The sequence below is a fragment of the Phalacrocorax carbo genome, chromosome 10 (assembly GCF_963921805.1).
Source record: "Phalacrocorax carbo chromosome 10, bPhaCar2.1, whole genome shotgun sequence".
Lineage (NCBI taxonomy): Eukaryota > Metazoa > Chordata > Aves > Suliformes > Phalacrocoracidae > Phalacrocorax > Phalacrocorax carbo.
The window spans coordinates 12368481-12384492 of record NC_087522.1 but is presented as its reverse complement, the minus strand read 5'-3'; the positions used below and the strand labels follow the sequence as shown (position 1 = coordinate 12384492).

Sequence of the window (16012 nt, the reverse complement as noted above, 5' to 3'; positions counted from 1 at the left end):
TATCTCCTCCTGGCTTTCAGAACAGGAATAGGAGTAAGAATAGGAATAGAGTATTCCAGTTTGAAGGGACCTACAATGATCACCTAGTCCAACTGCCTGACCAACTCAGGGAACTTCCTAGGATCTCATTAAAATAATTACTTTCTGTATTTCCAAACTACATTCTACAAAACAAAGTGCACAAAACAGAATATAAGAAGCCCAAGCATTTTTTTATTTAAAGATTTACAACTGCATCCACACCTGAATGAGGAATTAAAATCACAGCTAATTATTAATTCAATATGCCACAGCCTCATTTAACATTGTAATACTAAGGGCTCCAAATGACTGGCAGGGCCACAGCAGAGTCAGTAACCTTGCTAACAAGTTCCAACACCTCTGCTCATCAGTCAGAGCTTTCATTTTGACTAACAGTGAGGAACTCTGTATGCTTCACAGTCTGTTCTAGCTGTGGAATGATGGTGTAATTAAGAACAACTCTTCATGTGCCTAAATTTCTCTAATAATCTCTTCTGAAAAATATAAAATGTTAGACTCATGACAGTGTAACTATTTCTGTTTATCCAGGAGATGGATCTGGACAAAGCTCTGATTGCAGAGATACTAGTGAATGCACTAGAAGATCACAGTGCAAGTATTACTGTCCTTAATATCAAAGCTATTAGCATGATTTTACCTATAGTTTCTACAGCTACAGTGTGGGCACTCCCAATATACTCTCAGGTTCTGCAAGAGTTTATTTGCACCAAAAAAACCCAAAACAAAAACACCCAAACCACCAGCCTTGACTTCAAATGTCTACTTCACTATTCACAGTACTTCCTGGAAGCAGTATCCCTCCCACTGTGGTAGTATTGGTAGCAGTACAGCAGTGTTTCTGAAGTAGTCTCTCTCCCCCAGCAACCTCGCTAAGGTTTTCCAACACACAAAACCAATATAATTGTCCTCAGAGCTCTGCTGGGTCCTGGCATCTTTACAGCAACATTTGCAAGAATCTGCACCTGAGAAAAATCAACCCAACCATACACAAATACAGCTCAACATAACAGGAAAGTTAACTGACATTTCACTACTAGCCCACTTGATAAAAATAAAAGATCCCGTTCATAAGGACAGTCTTTTGAGAAAGAAAAAGAGACCAAAAAAAAAAATAAATCTTACCATTACACTTTCATCTGGATCAGGCACAGAATCAAGTAATTCATCAAGTTCTTCCCCAATAATTATATCTCCATCTCCACAATCTAAACATGCTTCTGGCATAGAGAAAGAAACATTCCCTCCATTTGCCAACACTGCAGAAGGCAAAGAAACCTTTTCTAATTGAAGGGGCATAACAGCAGATAAAGCTGGTACAGGTACGGATGACACTTTTGACACTTCAGAAACAAAGTTTGATGAAGAAGCAGCAGAAACCATCTCTTGCTTCTGATCAGATAAATCTGAAACAGGTAAGATGGGAATGACTGGAACTTTTGTTCAAAGATGTAAAAATATCTTGCATAACTTCTATGCTGACAATGTGGGGGGGTGAGGGGGTGGAGAAACATGAAGAACATTTAAGCAAAACCACATTAAATATTTTCAGCTTCCACTAGCTTCCAATTCATGTGTACCTATGTCAGTGTTTATATACTACTCAAGCTAAAAGTTACAGACCTGACACTACTAAATCTTTGGCATATTCTCCCCTCCGTATTTTCCCAAATGAAAGAGAACAGTATGTAACAATCAGTAGAGGAGCAGTTACAATCATAACAGGTTGAGAAGACCTAAAAGGAATGTGGCTCAGCAACTTGAATATGTAATTTTAGAGATAAACAGATGAGACTTTTCATCGTGCCATTTGAAAGATCTACGGTAAAGTTCCTTAAGAAATTTCATTAAAAAAATACAACTAGATATGCACAGCGTATCTAGCTGCCTAGCATTAATATTGTAATACAAAAAGACTCACCTAACTCAATATCTTCTACAGAAGAATTCTGTAAGTGAGAAAAAAATACCTCTCAGCATTTTGCACAAGATTCATTAAAAATTTTCAAATACATATTTACAGTCTAAGAATATAAGTCCTCAAATTTAGCTTTTACAAAATTTGAAATTTATGAAGTCTACGGAATTTAAAGGTCAAAACTTTTTAGATAAAGCATCCGTTTGCAGACTGAAATTCACTCACAGTATCACTAAAACCCTGCAACCAACTAACAAAAGTGAGAAAGATACTTCAGGGAACAAAAGATCTAAACAGTATCTTAAATGAGCTGTTCCTACATTTCCTCATTTACAGTTGCATTATCTATATTCCTGTGGAAAAAAAGGCCATAAGATAAAGACGCACTCCTCTTCATTACTGCTATTCACATTACAAATAGCAAGGTAAATCCAAGTTCAGCTGCTAGTGAAGGTCGAATTTGGACAAATGCATAAATTAAAAGGGATTTTATCCCAGTACCCTTCACTTTGATAGTCGTCAACAAAATTAATTAATAAGCACATTAACTATGCCCTTGCCTCAAGACATTAAAAGTAAATATATTCACTGCACTGGATTTAATGTTTTAGCTAATATTTATTCTACAAAGACAACTTGAATGATAATCTTATGTCCTAGTCTGCCATAAATATACCGTAAAACTGAACACAAAGATCAACAGAACCCTGAAGTCCAAAATAACAACATCTTGTATAAAACAACAATTGCACAATTTTTCCTTATGAAACACTTATTCCCTGTAGTTTAAAGTCAGCTTGCACTCAGAACATGTAAAACCTTACCTGAGTTGATACATCATTGCTAGAAACTGAATTTGAGGAGGGTGGCTGCAATGAAAAGATACCTTCATTAAATACAAAATTGATATCAAGAGAGGGAAACCTCAATGTAAAAAGTCAAAATAAAATCTTACCTTTGCTCTTACATACGCTTTCCTTATTTTTAATCCTAGTTTTTGAGCTAGTTCTTGGGTAAGCTTAATTACACTTTCATCCTAAAAGATATAAACAAAATTTTGAAATTTACACATTGTCATCTAGTCAAGACATCTGCTTACGTCTCAATCTATATACTGCAAGATCCTTATATGAAGAATGTCTCATAATGCATCTTTATTCTTTCACAAACATATGAGACTGCAAGCTACCACTGAAAAATACAGCCACCCTCAAGCAAAATTATTCCCATATATGGAAATTTTTTTTTAAAAGCCAGAAAATAAGACAGTTTCCTTCTCTTCCATTTGTGTGAATTTAAAATAATGCAAAGATTTTTCCAAAACCAGGAAAGTTCAGAGATGTGGGGAGTTTTTGTGGGTAGGTATTTTTTGCTTGTTTATTTGGGGAAGGTGTATTGTTGTTGAGGGGATGGGTTTTTTTTCTTGTTTTTACACAAACTGAGGGGCACATTTCTGATAACCATAATGTCAGCTCCTACATAACACTGCTGAATATTTAATGAGAACTCCGTATTTTAGCAGTAATTGCATCATACAACTAGAAAAGTTGAGTTAAAAACCTGGTCGTATTTCACTCTGTCCTATATAATTATAAATAACTATCCATTTAAATTATTTTAAGATTTAGCTTCCAGAACTTGTCCTACAGCTAGAAAAAGCTATTTATAAAACTTATATAAAGGCATATAAGCCTTAAGCAAAAACATTCAGATCTGGAGGTGCAAAGTGAGGATCCAAAGTCCAAAGTTACATGTTCAGATAAACTGCCGTGTCTTTGGAAACACAACCGAAACCTTCTCTATATCGAGTGGTAAACCTTTGCTCAACAGTTAGTCTAGCCATTTTACTGTAATTTTGATGTAGAAAGGCAAAAAAAAAAGCAATTGATATTCTCTCCTGTGTTTCAGTCTATTTTGCGCAAAGCATGTAAAGTTTCCATCAGCATTTTAGTTCAAATCAGGAATGCATTTCTGAAGGGAATCTCTGGATCATCCTCTCACTGCATTTTAGTTTGTATTATGAAGTGTCTCAGAGAGCCAAATTAGATTCATTTTGGATGAAACTAAAACGTAAGTGCTGCAGGAGTGTACTTGATGCACTCCAACTCTTCAACAACAAAAACAAAAAACCAAACACCCCCTCCTCCCCCCCAAAAAAACACAAACAAAAAACCCACAAACAACCATGGAAATCAGATCCTCTGGACCAGCATTTCAGTCTGTAGATCCTCTCCTATCATACCACATGCTGCTCACTAATATAGATACAGCCTAAGATTAGAGGTGCATGTTAAGTGATTCAGATGGAGGCCAACGCACAGATAAGAATGTTATTAAGTGCTGGGAAAGCTAAAATACAGTTATCAAAAGAATCAATATTACATGCTATCATTATGGGCGCTTTTTTCTCTTTATGTTGTGAGTATAATTCTGGCTGTAGAGGATCCTTAACAATTAATTCAGTGGTTCTAGGTTTTTTTTGCAAACATTTATGGCACTTGACCCCCACTGCAAATTGACTATTTCTTTTGCTAAAAGTTAACACAACAAACTGAACGTGGGGACTGTAATCTCTACTGTCGGCCTTCACTTCCACAACAAAAAATAATTCTTAGAGGAATAAAAATTATTTTACTGCATTAAAAAACCCAAACCAACCAAAAAACCTTCTCTGGTCTTGATGTAAATATATGTTTTCCACATTAAACCTTTAAAAATAATCACCAATATATAATTTACCTACCTGCGGCACAGCAAGAGAACATTTTGCTACAGCATCATAAGCCTTCTTATACCTTCCCAGTTCATTCAAAGCTTTTGCTTTCCGATAGAGAGCTCTGAAATTGTTTTCATTCAATCTTAATGCTATCTCACAGTCTTCTAAAACTTTTTCATGCAATCCCTACTTGGAGAAAAAAGAAAAAAGGCACTGGTCAGAAATATTATCATCAAAATACCAAATTTAAACTGCATTAGATGATGGTATTGAAACACTACAAAACATTCAACAAGGCCACTGCACACTGCATTTATGAGTTTTGCTAAGTCACCAACTTATGCAACTAAAAAGAAGCAAGGCCACCATTCATGTAAAACCCAATAACAGTTATGAAGACAATTCAGCTCTTTCACAAGAGCCATCTTATTCCACAGAGAAAGCAGCACTCAGGGGCAATGAGCAGTATAAATGGATGAAAATACTGTTCCATCAACTTCCAAGCCTGGTGTGACTCTCTTACATTAATATTCTAGTATTAGTAACTAAAAATATCCTGATGATTATACTTGTAAAAAGAAGAGATTAAAGAACATTCCAGAATTATTATGATGGTTTGAAACATGCCAATTCTCAAACCAATACCAAGAGCTTTTCACTCACTAGGAAACTCTCCATGACTTCACAGTGTTAACACATTGTTCTTGAGAAATCATACAATTTAAACAGAAGCTTACCATATTTGAAAAACATGCTATCCTGTTCACGTGCAACTTCTCTAAAACATCATCAGAAACATGGATTTCTTCAGAATTAGCATAATCAGCTATATTTATAGCTTCTGTATAGTGACTCAGTGATCCTCTCCAATCACCTTCTCGATATACATCATTCCCTTCATTAAAAAGATTTCTAACAAGCTCACGTATAAATAACTGGAACAAAGAAAAAAAAACACCCATCAACAGCAGTTGCTGTTTATCTTCCATATTTCCAAATACATTTTTAAATAGAAAATTTAGACTTGTAATGCAAACCTTTTGTCTATATTAGTATTTTTCTTCTGACATTTTTCCAAGACAATCTGTAACATTCAACACTACCATACAAGTAAATAAAGAGGCTGAACTACTGACAAAATAATTGTTTTGTGTAAGTTAAAAGAGAATATATATATATGTGTGTGCGTGTATGTGTTCCCTACATTCTTTTAGCAAGCAGCAGCCATAGCAACTGGCAAACCAGTAGTACACAAGGGCTGTTTTTGCAGAGCGAAAGATTTTTTAAAAAAATCTAAAACATGAACAATTGCATTTTTATCTAATACGTTCTCAGATCCAATGAAACCACATACCATTAAATAAAAATGCTAAAAAGTTGAGTCTGAAAAGAAAAAATTATGCAGAATTATAACATATGTAGAAACAAAATATGTTATGAAGATTTATGTGACCAAGGTCCTTTTATCTCACTTTTGCTGTGCTACTCTAAACTTCACTCAGAATAGCACATTGTTTTATTCACTGAATGCCCCAAATTCATCCCTACCAGTAAAGAAAGAGTTAATCTGAACTGCTATATGAGTGAATTCCAGGCATCCAAATATCTGAATACCTGTATCTCCATGTAAGCAGTCCTCCAGTACCAAGACATTGTAAATTACCATTCATACTATACCATTACCTAAATGATGGTTAAAAAAGACTAAATATAATAAGACAGGTCAATGTTAAAAACACTTCTGGAAATGCAGAAGTAATTTCATTACCTCATATTGTTCTTGCGTCCCTGGATAGGGCAAAGTAGATCTACAAACAGAAATTACAAAATTTACTTATTATACATATTGCTTAAAGGACAATCACACTGGAGAGTACTGATTCTTACTAAAAGCAGTCTCGCTGCAACAGGCAGATCTCTAAATATTGTCTATTGCCAGCAGTGAACAAGGCAGGAGTGCTGCAGATTAGTTTTGATTAAACAACTGTGTAATGACTCATTTTCATTTAAAGTTATATAGCCAGTCTCAACTCTGCGTTCAAAATTTATTAAGGCTTTGAATGCTTTGAGTTTAAAACTTCCATGTTGTTTCTTTAAAAACAGTTTCCTTCCTCTCCTCCACTGTGCAGAAACAGATTATACATGAGGAGAACTGCAATCTTCTTGTAAGTATTATAAAATGACAAATTATCTGTCAAAAGAAAACGTCAATTTTAATTAAGTCATACCAATGATACCACAGGAATTTAAAGAGCTCTTTTGCAGGACACACAACAGATACTTTTCTCTAGTACACAAGAGATATTTACTTCTAACTTTTCGGGAACAAAAACAGGAACCCTTTCCTTTACCACAGAGGTTATCTGAGAATCTGTTTCTAAAGAACTTTTAGAAGGGCAGTTTTCTTTTTTTTTTTTTTTTTTTTTTTGAATGCCTTATGCAAGCAGTGCATTACTGTGAAATTTCACAATGATTTTAAGCTAGCCAGGATCTTCTAGAGAAGAATTTGGCATTGATCCAAATGAAAATTAACTACTAAGATGATATTTCATTAGGTTAAATTTGAGCTCGAGAGAGCTGAAACACTTAGGTATTGTGGAGCAAACCCATCCCCTTCAGTAGCAACCTAGTCCTAGGCATAGCTGTCTGTAAGTATAAGGTGGATTTTCAGGCTATCAACATTTTCCACCCACCAAAAAAATTGATTTTTCTCAAAGGCAGAAAAGGAATACCCTCCCACCTTCAATCTGCTCTGTTTGGGAACAAAGAGGGGTACTGTCTTTTCTTTAAGACTGCTCTCCATTTCCATGTTCACGTGAGCAAATGTTCTGAGGAGAAAACACAGGCCCTCCTCCTTCCCCCACCTGTGCAACATCAAAAGGACTTTCCCTGGGCTATCCATCTCATATATATGTGTGTATAAGAATAAAACCATAAAATCATACTCTATAAACTGGAGTCCTTTCTTAATGTCCTGTTGTCTAGTGCTTCTCTCTTCCGACACATTGGACATGTTATCCTGAACATCCACTTTTTGGATATGCCACTCCTCGAAAAGGAAGAAAGATAAATGGCTGTTAATATATAGAAGTTTGCACTTGGACCAGAAGGATCAAATCTCACATCAACTCTTAAGTCCATCATACAAAGATGATACTGCACCACAGCTTCAGAAAACACCCTCTGAAGAAGCTCCAGACAAACACTGCAGTGCTCACAGCAAAACAGGCAGAAGCCCCTGGCCAGAACCAACAGCCCGTCTGTCAGTGCCCAGTTACAAAACACTTCTACAGGAAACCTTTCATCCAATTTCTACTTTATCTTTGGTTTTCCACTAATTTACTCTAGATCATGCAGAGCCATCTTAGTAAAACTAAACCAAACAACAAGTGCAGCTTGCTTGCATTACTGCTAAGCCAAGCTAAGGTTCCACGCTCCTTTAATAGCTTTATAGTGCTTCAAAATCCTGGTATATTTATTAATAAATGCCAAACTGATCAGAAAACTACCATTAAGTCTAATTCTAGAGTCTCTCATCATCACCCAACCACTAAGGTAATCAGAAGCAAAATACTACTGCTTTAATAATATCTACCAGTTGACCAAGGTGAAAATCTTGGTAACTTTACCAGTGGTAATGACTACCTATTTCATTTGAAGAAACTAATTACTTTAATGTAATTCCACATCATCAACTTGACATTTAAATCCAATTTAAGTAGTCTGAATCAGTGAATTTTTTTTTCTTCTTCATGTCCTTCATTTACTGGATTTACAAATATTCAAGTCATATAGGCTAAAACTACCTGTATAACCTTCAAAAGCAGGCTGTTGAAACTATGGTTTCACAGCTGCATACAGTTGTGACTAATCGCAATACAATAACTTATTTTTACAAAAATGATCAGGAGGACAAAGCTTTATTCTGAAAATACTAAAATTCAGAAAAAAAGGCTATTAGCTTGAGGAAATACAAATTTTTTGTGAAAAAAATTACTTTGTGTAGAAATTTAAAGTTGTTGTTTTTTTTTTTAAAAAAAAGGCAACTACACGCAGTACATTTCTGTTAGCCTTGAAACTAAGCTAAAAAAACCCTAGCACTTTGTGCCAGGTTACCATTTCACATCAATAAGAGAAGTATGAAAACAAACTAAAACAATAAACAAAATAACCCCCAGCAAACCCAACAAAATCCCAGCTGAGAATAAAAACCCGCTGGAGAAGATACCCTACTTCCTCCAAATGATTTGGAATAATGGAACAGTCTGAAGAGTTTTCAGCTCTAGTAATGTTTACAAACCTTTCCAAAGTATCTTAAACAAACAGATGAAGCCTACACCCTTTCAAGTCATTAAGAGTTAGCCCTATTGTAACACATTCCTAAAATGAGCATATAAAACTGAGTAATTTTCTTACAGTCACTAAGCAAATTAATGGAAGCACTCCAAGGTCCCCACCATTACACCTCACTTCCTACTGTGACCTCTCGCATCAGCAAGCTTTAAAAAAATAAAAGTAAGAATCAGTCTGTAGATAAATATCACAGACAGCTACAATAGTTAACTGACATTAACCTAAACATTGCTTGTTTAGGTATATAAGTAACACTCAGTAACCTACTCTCCAAAGAGGAAATAACCACGCATACCTTTTGGAACTGTTTTTTATGCTATTTTACACATCATCTTTTCTTCCGCAAGTTAGTGACACATACTGTGCTTTTGGCATATATATGAAAGACTTTTATTGTAAGATAAGTGTTTTAACGAATAACAATAGCTGTGAAGAAATGTGAAGAAATCTAAATATAAATGCTAAAAGGAAATTTATTGGGAATCTGAATATTTTATTTTCTCATACATGGTTTAGATTTTAGAATTCAAACGAGGGCTAGAAAGAGTCAGAAATTCTCGCACTAATCAAAGGCAGCAATATCAGCATATGCTTTCCCACAAAAGTAAGCAAGCTATAGAAAACATACTTTAGTCCCATGAACTGACAAGGTAATACCTTGCCAACACAAGTCTTACATATGTCAAGATCTGGGCAAGTATTAACATCAGTTTTACTCTACCAACAACTTGCAAAGAGATTAAAAAAGTCCAACACAGTAATAACTGATTTATCAACCCAGCACAAATATTAAAGAATAATTGACATATTGAAACTTGAAGATGTGCAGATCCTATTTCTCCATAACAATAAAGTTAATGGAAATGTTACAAACTGGCATCACAGATAAAAGAATAGCTAGTAAGTGATGAACATATGTGAGTGGTGTAATTTATTATTCAAAACAGTTTTCTAATTATTTCCTACTTACTCATCTGCATCCATAAGATGTTCAGGCAAAATTATCTTTCCTTAAGACACTTTGACAGTCATGTTGCCCCAATATTTGATGATTTTGCAGAGGATTTAAAATTGTTTCAGATAGCACCTCTAACAGCTTCTCTCCCCTCCAAATTATTCTTAGATCCTCTTGAGCAACCACAAACACATTAGACTCATACAAGGCAAATAACAATCATGTCTTCACTTTTAATGTCATCCAACCCCTTTCAAAGTTTAAAAAAACCCACCTATTTAGCAACAGCTTTTCTCCTCCATCTGCAGGGACAGAATTTAAAACAAATATACATATGTGCAATCATTAAAGAAGTAAAATGTTGCTTTTAACTATTACTAGGAAAAGCAAAGCCTGTACTGTTGCTTTACTCTTTGTACAACTCACTGAAAGAGACAAGCTAAGGTAAAGGAAAATAATAGTATGGGATCTGAAAAAGTGTTATATTTCTACAACTGCTGCTACACGGCCAACACAAGCTCAATCTACTAAATCTACTAATGTGCAAAAAAAAAAAAAAGCTGCCTAAACCCAAACAAGTTAAAGAACAACTTCTACCAGTTTATCTTTAGCACAGGCTTCAACTCATCATGTTTTACAAAAGCTGAAGCCAAGTGACAGAAAGTACACTGGCAGTAGCCAATGTCACCTTTTCCGCTACATGCTGGTCCAGTCATAGAAATAGGAGATACAGAGGAAAACAGCTTTGTGCCAGCTCTGGCAGACAGGAATACCTATACTTTTCTCCTATGCAAAGCCACTTACGCCTCTTACTGGTTATTTCCTTTCTCTCCAGGACATGGCAAGTCCATTTTCTTGTTTTCTGTATTTTGGCACTTCTGAGGTACTCAAGATAGGTTTTAAAGAACATTCACAATACTTAGGATATGCCTGGGATAATTCTTCAGGCACAAGGGCTTTGAACACAACAATTGCTAGAACATCGTGAAAGCAAAATTGATCTTTGGAATGCAAGTCAGTAAAATCATACAGAATGCAGACAGTTGAGCTTATCTGTAGAAGGAATAGGCTGTGGTTATTCTGAAAAGGAAGGTCATGCTGCTTAGAACTTCAGACTATCTAGCCTTTTCATTCTAAATTGCAAATCCAGGGAGCAAGTATCTACTGTTTGCCATGCACACAAGTTCCCCCTGTTGAAAATTCAGTCCTGAAGGATAGGGAACTGGGCAGGACTTTCTCCTGCTGCATACAGTTGTGCAGACAGCTTATTTAGAGATGAATGAAGAACAGAGGAAAAATGCATAACATTATTTGGGGACCAGAGCTACTACCACTGGGAATTAATGACCTTCAGCTGACCAAACGATTCTGTTGTTGTTCATTATTGACGTTAATGGTTCCAGCTATTACAAATACTTCAAATAAGTGTTCTCTGCACCTTCAGGCCTAAATGCCGAAAACAACTGAAAGTCAGTGGTCCTCACCACACTTCCTTCTCCGCAGAGCTAAAACTTACAAACTAAGTGCAGTGTATAGACATGGATTTTCTAAGGTACAGAAGCATAGCTTCTTGCCATGCCTCACTGAGTTCACTATTAAAGCAATTACTGAGTTGCAGGAATCTCAAATTAGATCTGTGTACAGTACAAAGCACAGTCAAAATTTTACCATGATTGCTGCTGATGGATCTCTACCAGCCTCAATGGCTCAGGTCAGTTATGAACATTGACTGGGGTGCAAGTGTAGTGAAAATCACACTGAGCAGAGAGACCCCTTTTGTATTCTAGCACCAGCCTTCTCATCTTCTTTATGACACAGGCAAGAGAGAACGTAACAAACTCAAAATATTAAATCAACTCAAGTCAAAAATTAACCCATCATCTACACCATCATATATCAAAACTTTCATCAGTTCAAGTTGTGAAACCAGAAGCCTGTGCATAAAACGAAAACAGCTCACCAATGTTTCCATATAGGAAAACTGTACTCCATAAGAGAGAAGTTACACCTTGAATAAACATTCTAGGATAAAGGGAATACCACAGGGACAATGGGGAAGATTGAAACAGAACAGTAGGAGTGAATATATGACTAAAACACAGGCAGTATAAACCCTTTTGAACATAAGAAGCAAAAGCCTGTCTCCGCTGCTACCTCCTGCACCACTAAGAGCAGCAACAAGCATAACGTGTTCAGGCATCTGGATCCAAAAAGCTACATACATGTAATTCCCACTCCAGTGGCACAACAAAGCAGGCCCCTACCTCAACAGAGACAAGTGAGAAAAGGCAGTGGCACACACACAGCTATACCCTAACTGCTTCCCAGAGAGATGTCACCGACAAAAACATCTCCGCCACCCCCAGTTCCAACACAGCCAAGAATCAAACCCGACACCAAGCACCTGCCCAACACAGAGTAAGCCCGACCCAAAGCAGACTTCTCAAAGCAACCTTACTGCTCATCCTAACCATTTAACAGTTTAAATTAATAATTACATATAATAAACTACAGTGCAAATTAAGACGTGCCTTATAGAGATTGTAAGCTGCTCAAGAGACTTGGACTGGCATCAAGATGAGGAAGGGAAAATAGACATCTTACTACAAAACCTTTTTAGAAACATCTTCCTCAGACAGCAAAGGCACAGATTTCATACTCATGCATCACTGGGCCATTACATAAGACATTTCAAACGTGTAACATGCTGGGGGGGACACAAACAGGGAAAACAGTACACGACACGTGTTTCAACAGTTCTACAGTTTTCAGTTAATTCCTCTGCTTAATCTAGTGCTTCTGGTCACAAGCACAGGATTCTTTTATGTCAGCTGAAAAAGCCACTTAATAACAGACATAATTCAGTTTTAATTTTTATTTCTGTAAGGATAAACAAACTTGACTGTTGTCAAAATGAAATATCTAAATACAACAAATGAAACGGAACACACAGCAACAATTTAACATCTATTCACTTCACATTCTTTATTTACATAAAGTATTTAGCTGCGTCCACTACCACTCGTTCCCTGCCCGCGAAATAGTAAGATACTGTTCAATGTTTGTTTTCTATTTTCATAGTTTTCCTACTTTTTTTTAAATTCATGAAAGAACAGGAGAGAACAAAAGACGCTTTGTAAAGTCGCTTCACTTCCCTATGAAATTAAGGAATGGGCTGGAAGACTTTGGTTTACACTTCCCTTAAACGTTTCAGTAAAGAACAGATCCAAAATTCAAGCTGAAGGAGGTGCATCTTACCAACAAAACCAGATTTATCAACAGAATTTGCACCAAGATAAGCTCTGGCAATCGATTTTAATGACTGTAATAGACAGACGCTGGGGCTTTGTTTGTTTTCACTCCCCGTAACAGTTATGCCCTTCTGTACCGAAGCAACGGCGCTGCCCCGCCGAGAGTACTGTCTGCACAAACCCAAGGCAGGGAGAAGGGCATTGTTTGCTCCTGCAGGCGGAGGAAGGGGAGCGCAACTTGCAGCGCGCACTGCTCAGCGCTGAGAGACCCAACAGTTCGTCACGCGTGAAACGCGGCGGCGCCGGCCCGGGAGGACCCGGGGGGTATCGGGGTTACCCAGGGGGGTGTCGGGGGGGACCCGGAGCTGACACCCTCCCGCGGCCGGCCGAGCCGCTGTCACGCCTCGTTCCCCGCTCCTGTCAAACGCCGGGGCTCGCCCCAGCCGCGCAGCAACAGGCGAACTCCCGGCCCGCCGACTCTTCCGAGGGCGGCCGCGGTGAGGCCGCCAGCCCGCGGGGCGCGCCCGCCCGGCCCGGGTCAGGCCGGGGATGAGCTGGCCCCTCGCTCCTCGGCGCCGCCGCCCGCACCGCACCGGGGCCCACGCCGGGCCCGCCTGCCGCCGCCGCCGCCGCCTTTGTTCGCGCCAACCAGCTGCCGATCACGGAGGGACAGCCCTCCCCAGGGGCGCCCGCCGCCCCGATCAACTTCTCTAGCGGAACCGACAAGGGCCGTAAGCAACCGCGTCGCCTCCCCTGCGCCGGGGAGGCACAGCTGGCAGGAGGGCCGCTCCGCTCTGCTCCCCCGGGAGGGGCGAGGCTGCGGACACTCCTCGGCCGGGGAGCGGCGGCACCCACGGAGCGGGGCGGAGCGGGAGCGGGCCAGCCGGGCGGCGCCGCCCGCACGCGGGCGCCCCTTCCGCAGGCGGAGGAGCCCGGCCGCGAGCGGGGACAGCGGCGCGCGGTCCCCCCTCCCCCCGCACAGCCCCTACCTGCTCGTCAGGCCCACGGGAGCGCAGCGCCGGGGAAGGCGGGGCCAGCGAGCCGGGCGCGCGACAGCGGCGGCGACACCGGAGCGCCTCCCCCGCTCCGCTCCCCACCCCCAGCGCGCCCCCTGCTGCCGGGAGGTCACGAGCACGGCCTGCGGGCCGCCCAATGCCGTTGGCCAGGGCTCTACCACTGCGGGCCTTCCGATTGGCTCGTCACACTTGTTTTGGAAACCGGTACTCCTGATTGGTGGGGGCTGCGACATTCTTTGCTACTGATTGGCTGGCTGCCTAGGCCCAACCCCTCCCCACCTTCCAGCGCAGCCCGCCCTGAGGCCCCTCCGGCGCCCTACGGCCGATTGAGCGGCTGGCATCCGCGCCGTGTGCCTGCCAGCTGTCCCCGTCCGGAGACGCCGCTCTGTGCGGCCCGACGCCGAGGATCTTTAAGCTACCCATTAGTTCTCGCGTAAGCAGCGTGACGTGGGCAGCCTACTCGCGGCGCCCCATGGGAGTCCTGGCGCCCACTGACGTCATCCTTCCGCTCCAGCGCGGAGGCTGCTGCGCATGCTCGGGGCTGGGCAGGGCTCTCCGGGGTCGGCTGGCGGCCTTGGGCGGGGCGGGGCGCGGGAGGGGCCGGCCGTGGGCGAGCGAGGGAGTGATGCGGGCCCGGCGGGAACGGCAGCCTGAGCGCCGCCCTGCGGCGTGCGGCCTTTGCCATTGCCCTGCACCGGCAGGGCCCCAGGTTCTCTCCTTCGCTCGCCCGCCATGAGTATTTATGAACCGGGAACTTGTCATATCTTCTGGCTCTTTACGTGGGAACTCACAAATACGTTTGTGAAACGTCTCTTGCCAACTAGTAAAACGCGTGAGCAGGAGGCTGAAGGGAGGTCGCTGTGTCGGTATTTCTGCGCTCGCCGGTGGCGGGTGAGGGCGGGAGCACGGCCCTTGTGAGCGGCGGCAGGTGCCGCCGCCGGCGCAGCTCCAGCAGCGTTAGCATGGCGGTATCAGCGGCGCAGCTGGCCACTCTCGTACAGGTGTCCCCACAAATAACGCGGTAAAAAATATCTGAGACACTGATCTGGCACGTATAGTAGAACTGTACAAAGAAGAGCTTTCTGGGTTTTAACAAATACGTGTCCAAATTATATTGCCATTCATTGAGACTAAAGGGAATACAGCCAATTAGTAGTTTATCAGGTGAAGTCACACTGATGGAGGGTTCCCTGACCTGGGGAAGCATACCTCTATTAAACACTCTTCCGTTATTCAAGGAAGCATTTAAGCTGGAGAAGCGAGTCCTGTATTCCCTAGAACACCCAAAGTGCGCTCCAGGAGTCAGCCACTGAAACCCGCCCTTGTTGCTCTGCTGCTGGTTCGTCGTTTCTTCCAGGCTTGCTCCCTTTGTGTCGCTTTTCGGATTCGGCCAAGCTACAGCCTGAAAAACACGCAGTCGTAGATTTTCTTCAACAGTCGTTATTAAGACAGAAGAAAATGCATATTCTATCATTTCCACTGCTTTACAGGTAGATGTGTTCCTTGTTAATCTTAAATGATGATAATATCTTCAGATTTATGATTGAGTAGTTAATTTTAGAAAATCCTTCATTAATTCCCTTGTTTACGTAAAGTGATATTTTGACCTAAGGAAGAGTTGGCACTTAGAGAAAATGGAAATTAAATCACTTATGCAGCTGCCTTTTTCAAAAACATGCCAGCTTTTTAAACATTTTTTTCTCCCCACAATCAGCTTATAAACAAAACAAGCAAAGGGACTTCTCTTGAATTCTGAAAACACTT

The 16012-nt window shown here is 40.5% G+C and overlaps 1 protein-coding gene across 6 annotated transcripts in view; it reads right to left on the bottom strand.

Annotated features, from left to right (window-relative positions):
- The window catches only part of ZC3H7A (zinc finger CCCH-type containing 7A), a 30657-nt gene extending 15927 nt beyond the window's left edge, over positions 1 to 14730 (bottom strand). For 2 of the 6 annotated variants that reach the window (XR_010374664.1, XM_064461914.1), the window contains exons 1-9: positions 14222 to 14342; positions 7619 to 7722; positions 6442 to 6481; positions 5411 to 5608; positions 4701 to 4859; positions 2913 to 2993; positions 2782 to 2826; positions 1961 to 1988; positions 1165 to 1445 (exon numbers count right to left, since the gene is read on the bottom strand). Coding sequence is in view for 5 of the 6 variants with exons in the window: in XM_064461914.1 (XP_064317984.1) it covers positions 1165 to 1445; positions 1961 to 1988; positions 2782 to 2826; positions 2913 to 2993; positions 4701 to 4859; positions 5411 to 5608; positions 6442 to 6481; positions 7619 to 7686 (900 nt within the window). In the remaining variant the exon portion in view is untranslated. Of the gene's footprint in view, positions 1 to 1164; positions 1446 to 1960; positions 1989 to 2781; positions 2827 to 2912; positions 2994 to 4700; positions 4860 to 5410; positions 5609 to 6441; positions 6482 to 7618; positions 7723 to 9089; positions 9173 to 10255; positions 13792 to 14221; positions 14343 to 14527; positions 14603 to 14667 lie in introns of those variants that run through there. The other 4 variants (XM_064461912.1, XM_064461913.1, XM_064461915.1 and 1 more) reach the window with 4 other exon arrangements.
- Between the last annotated feature and the right edge of the window lie 1282 nt (positions 14731 to 16012).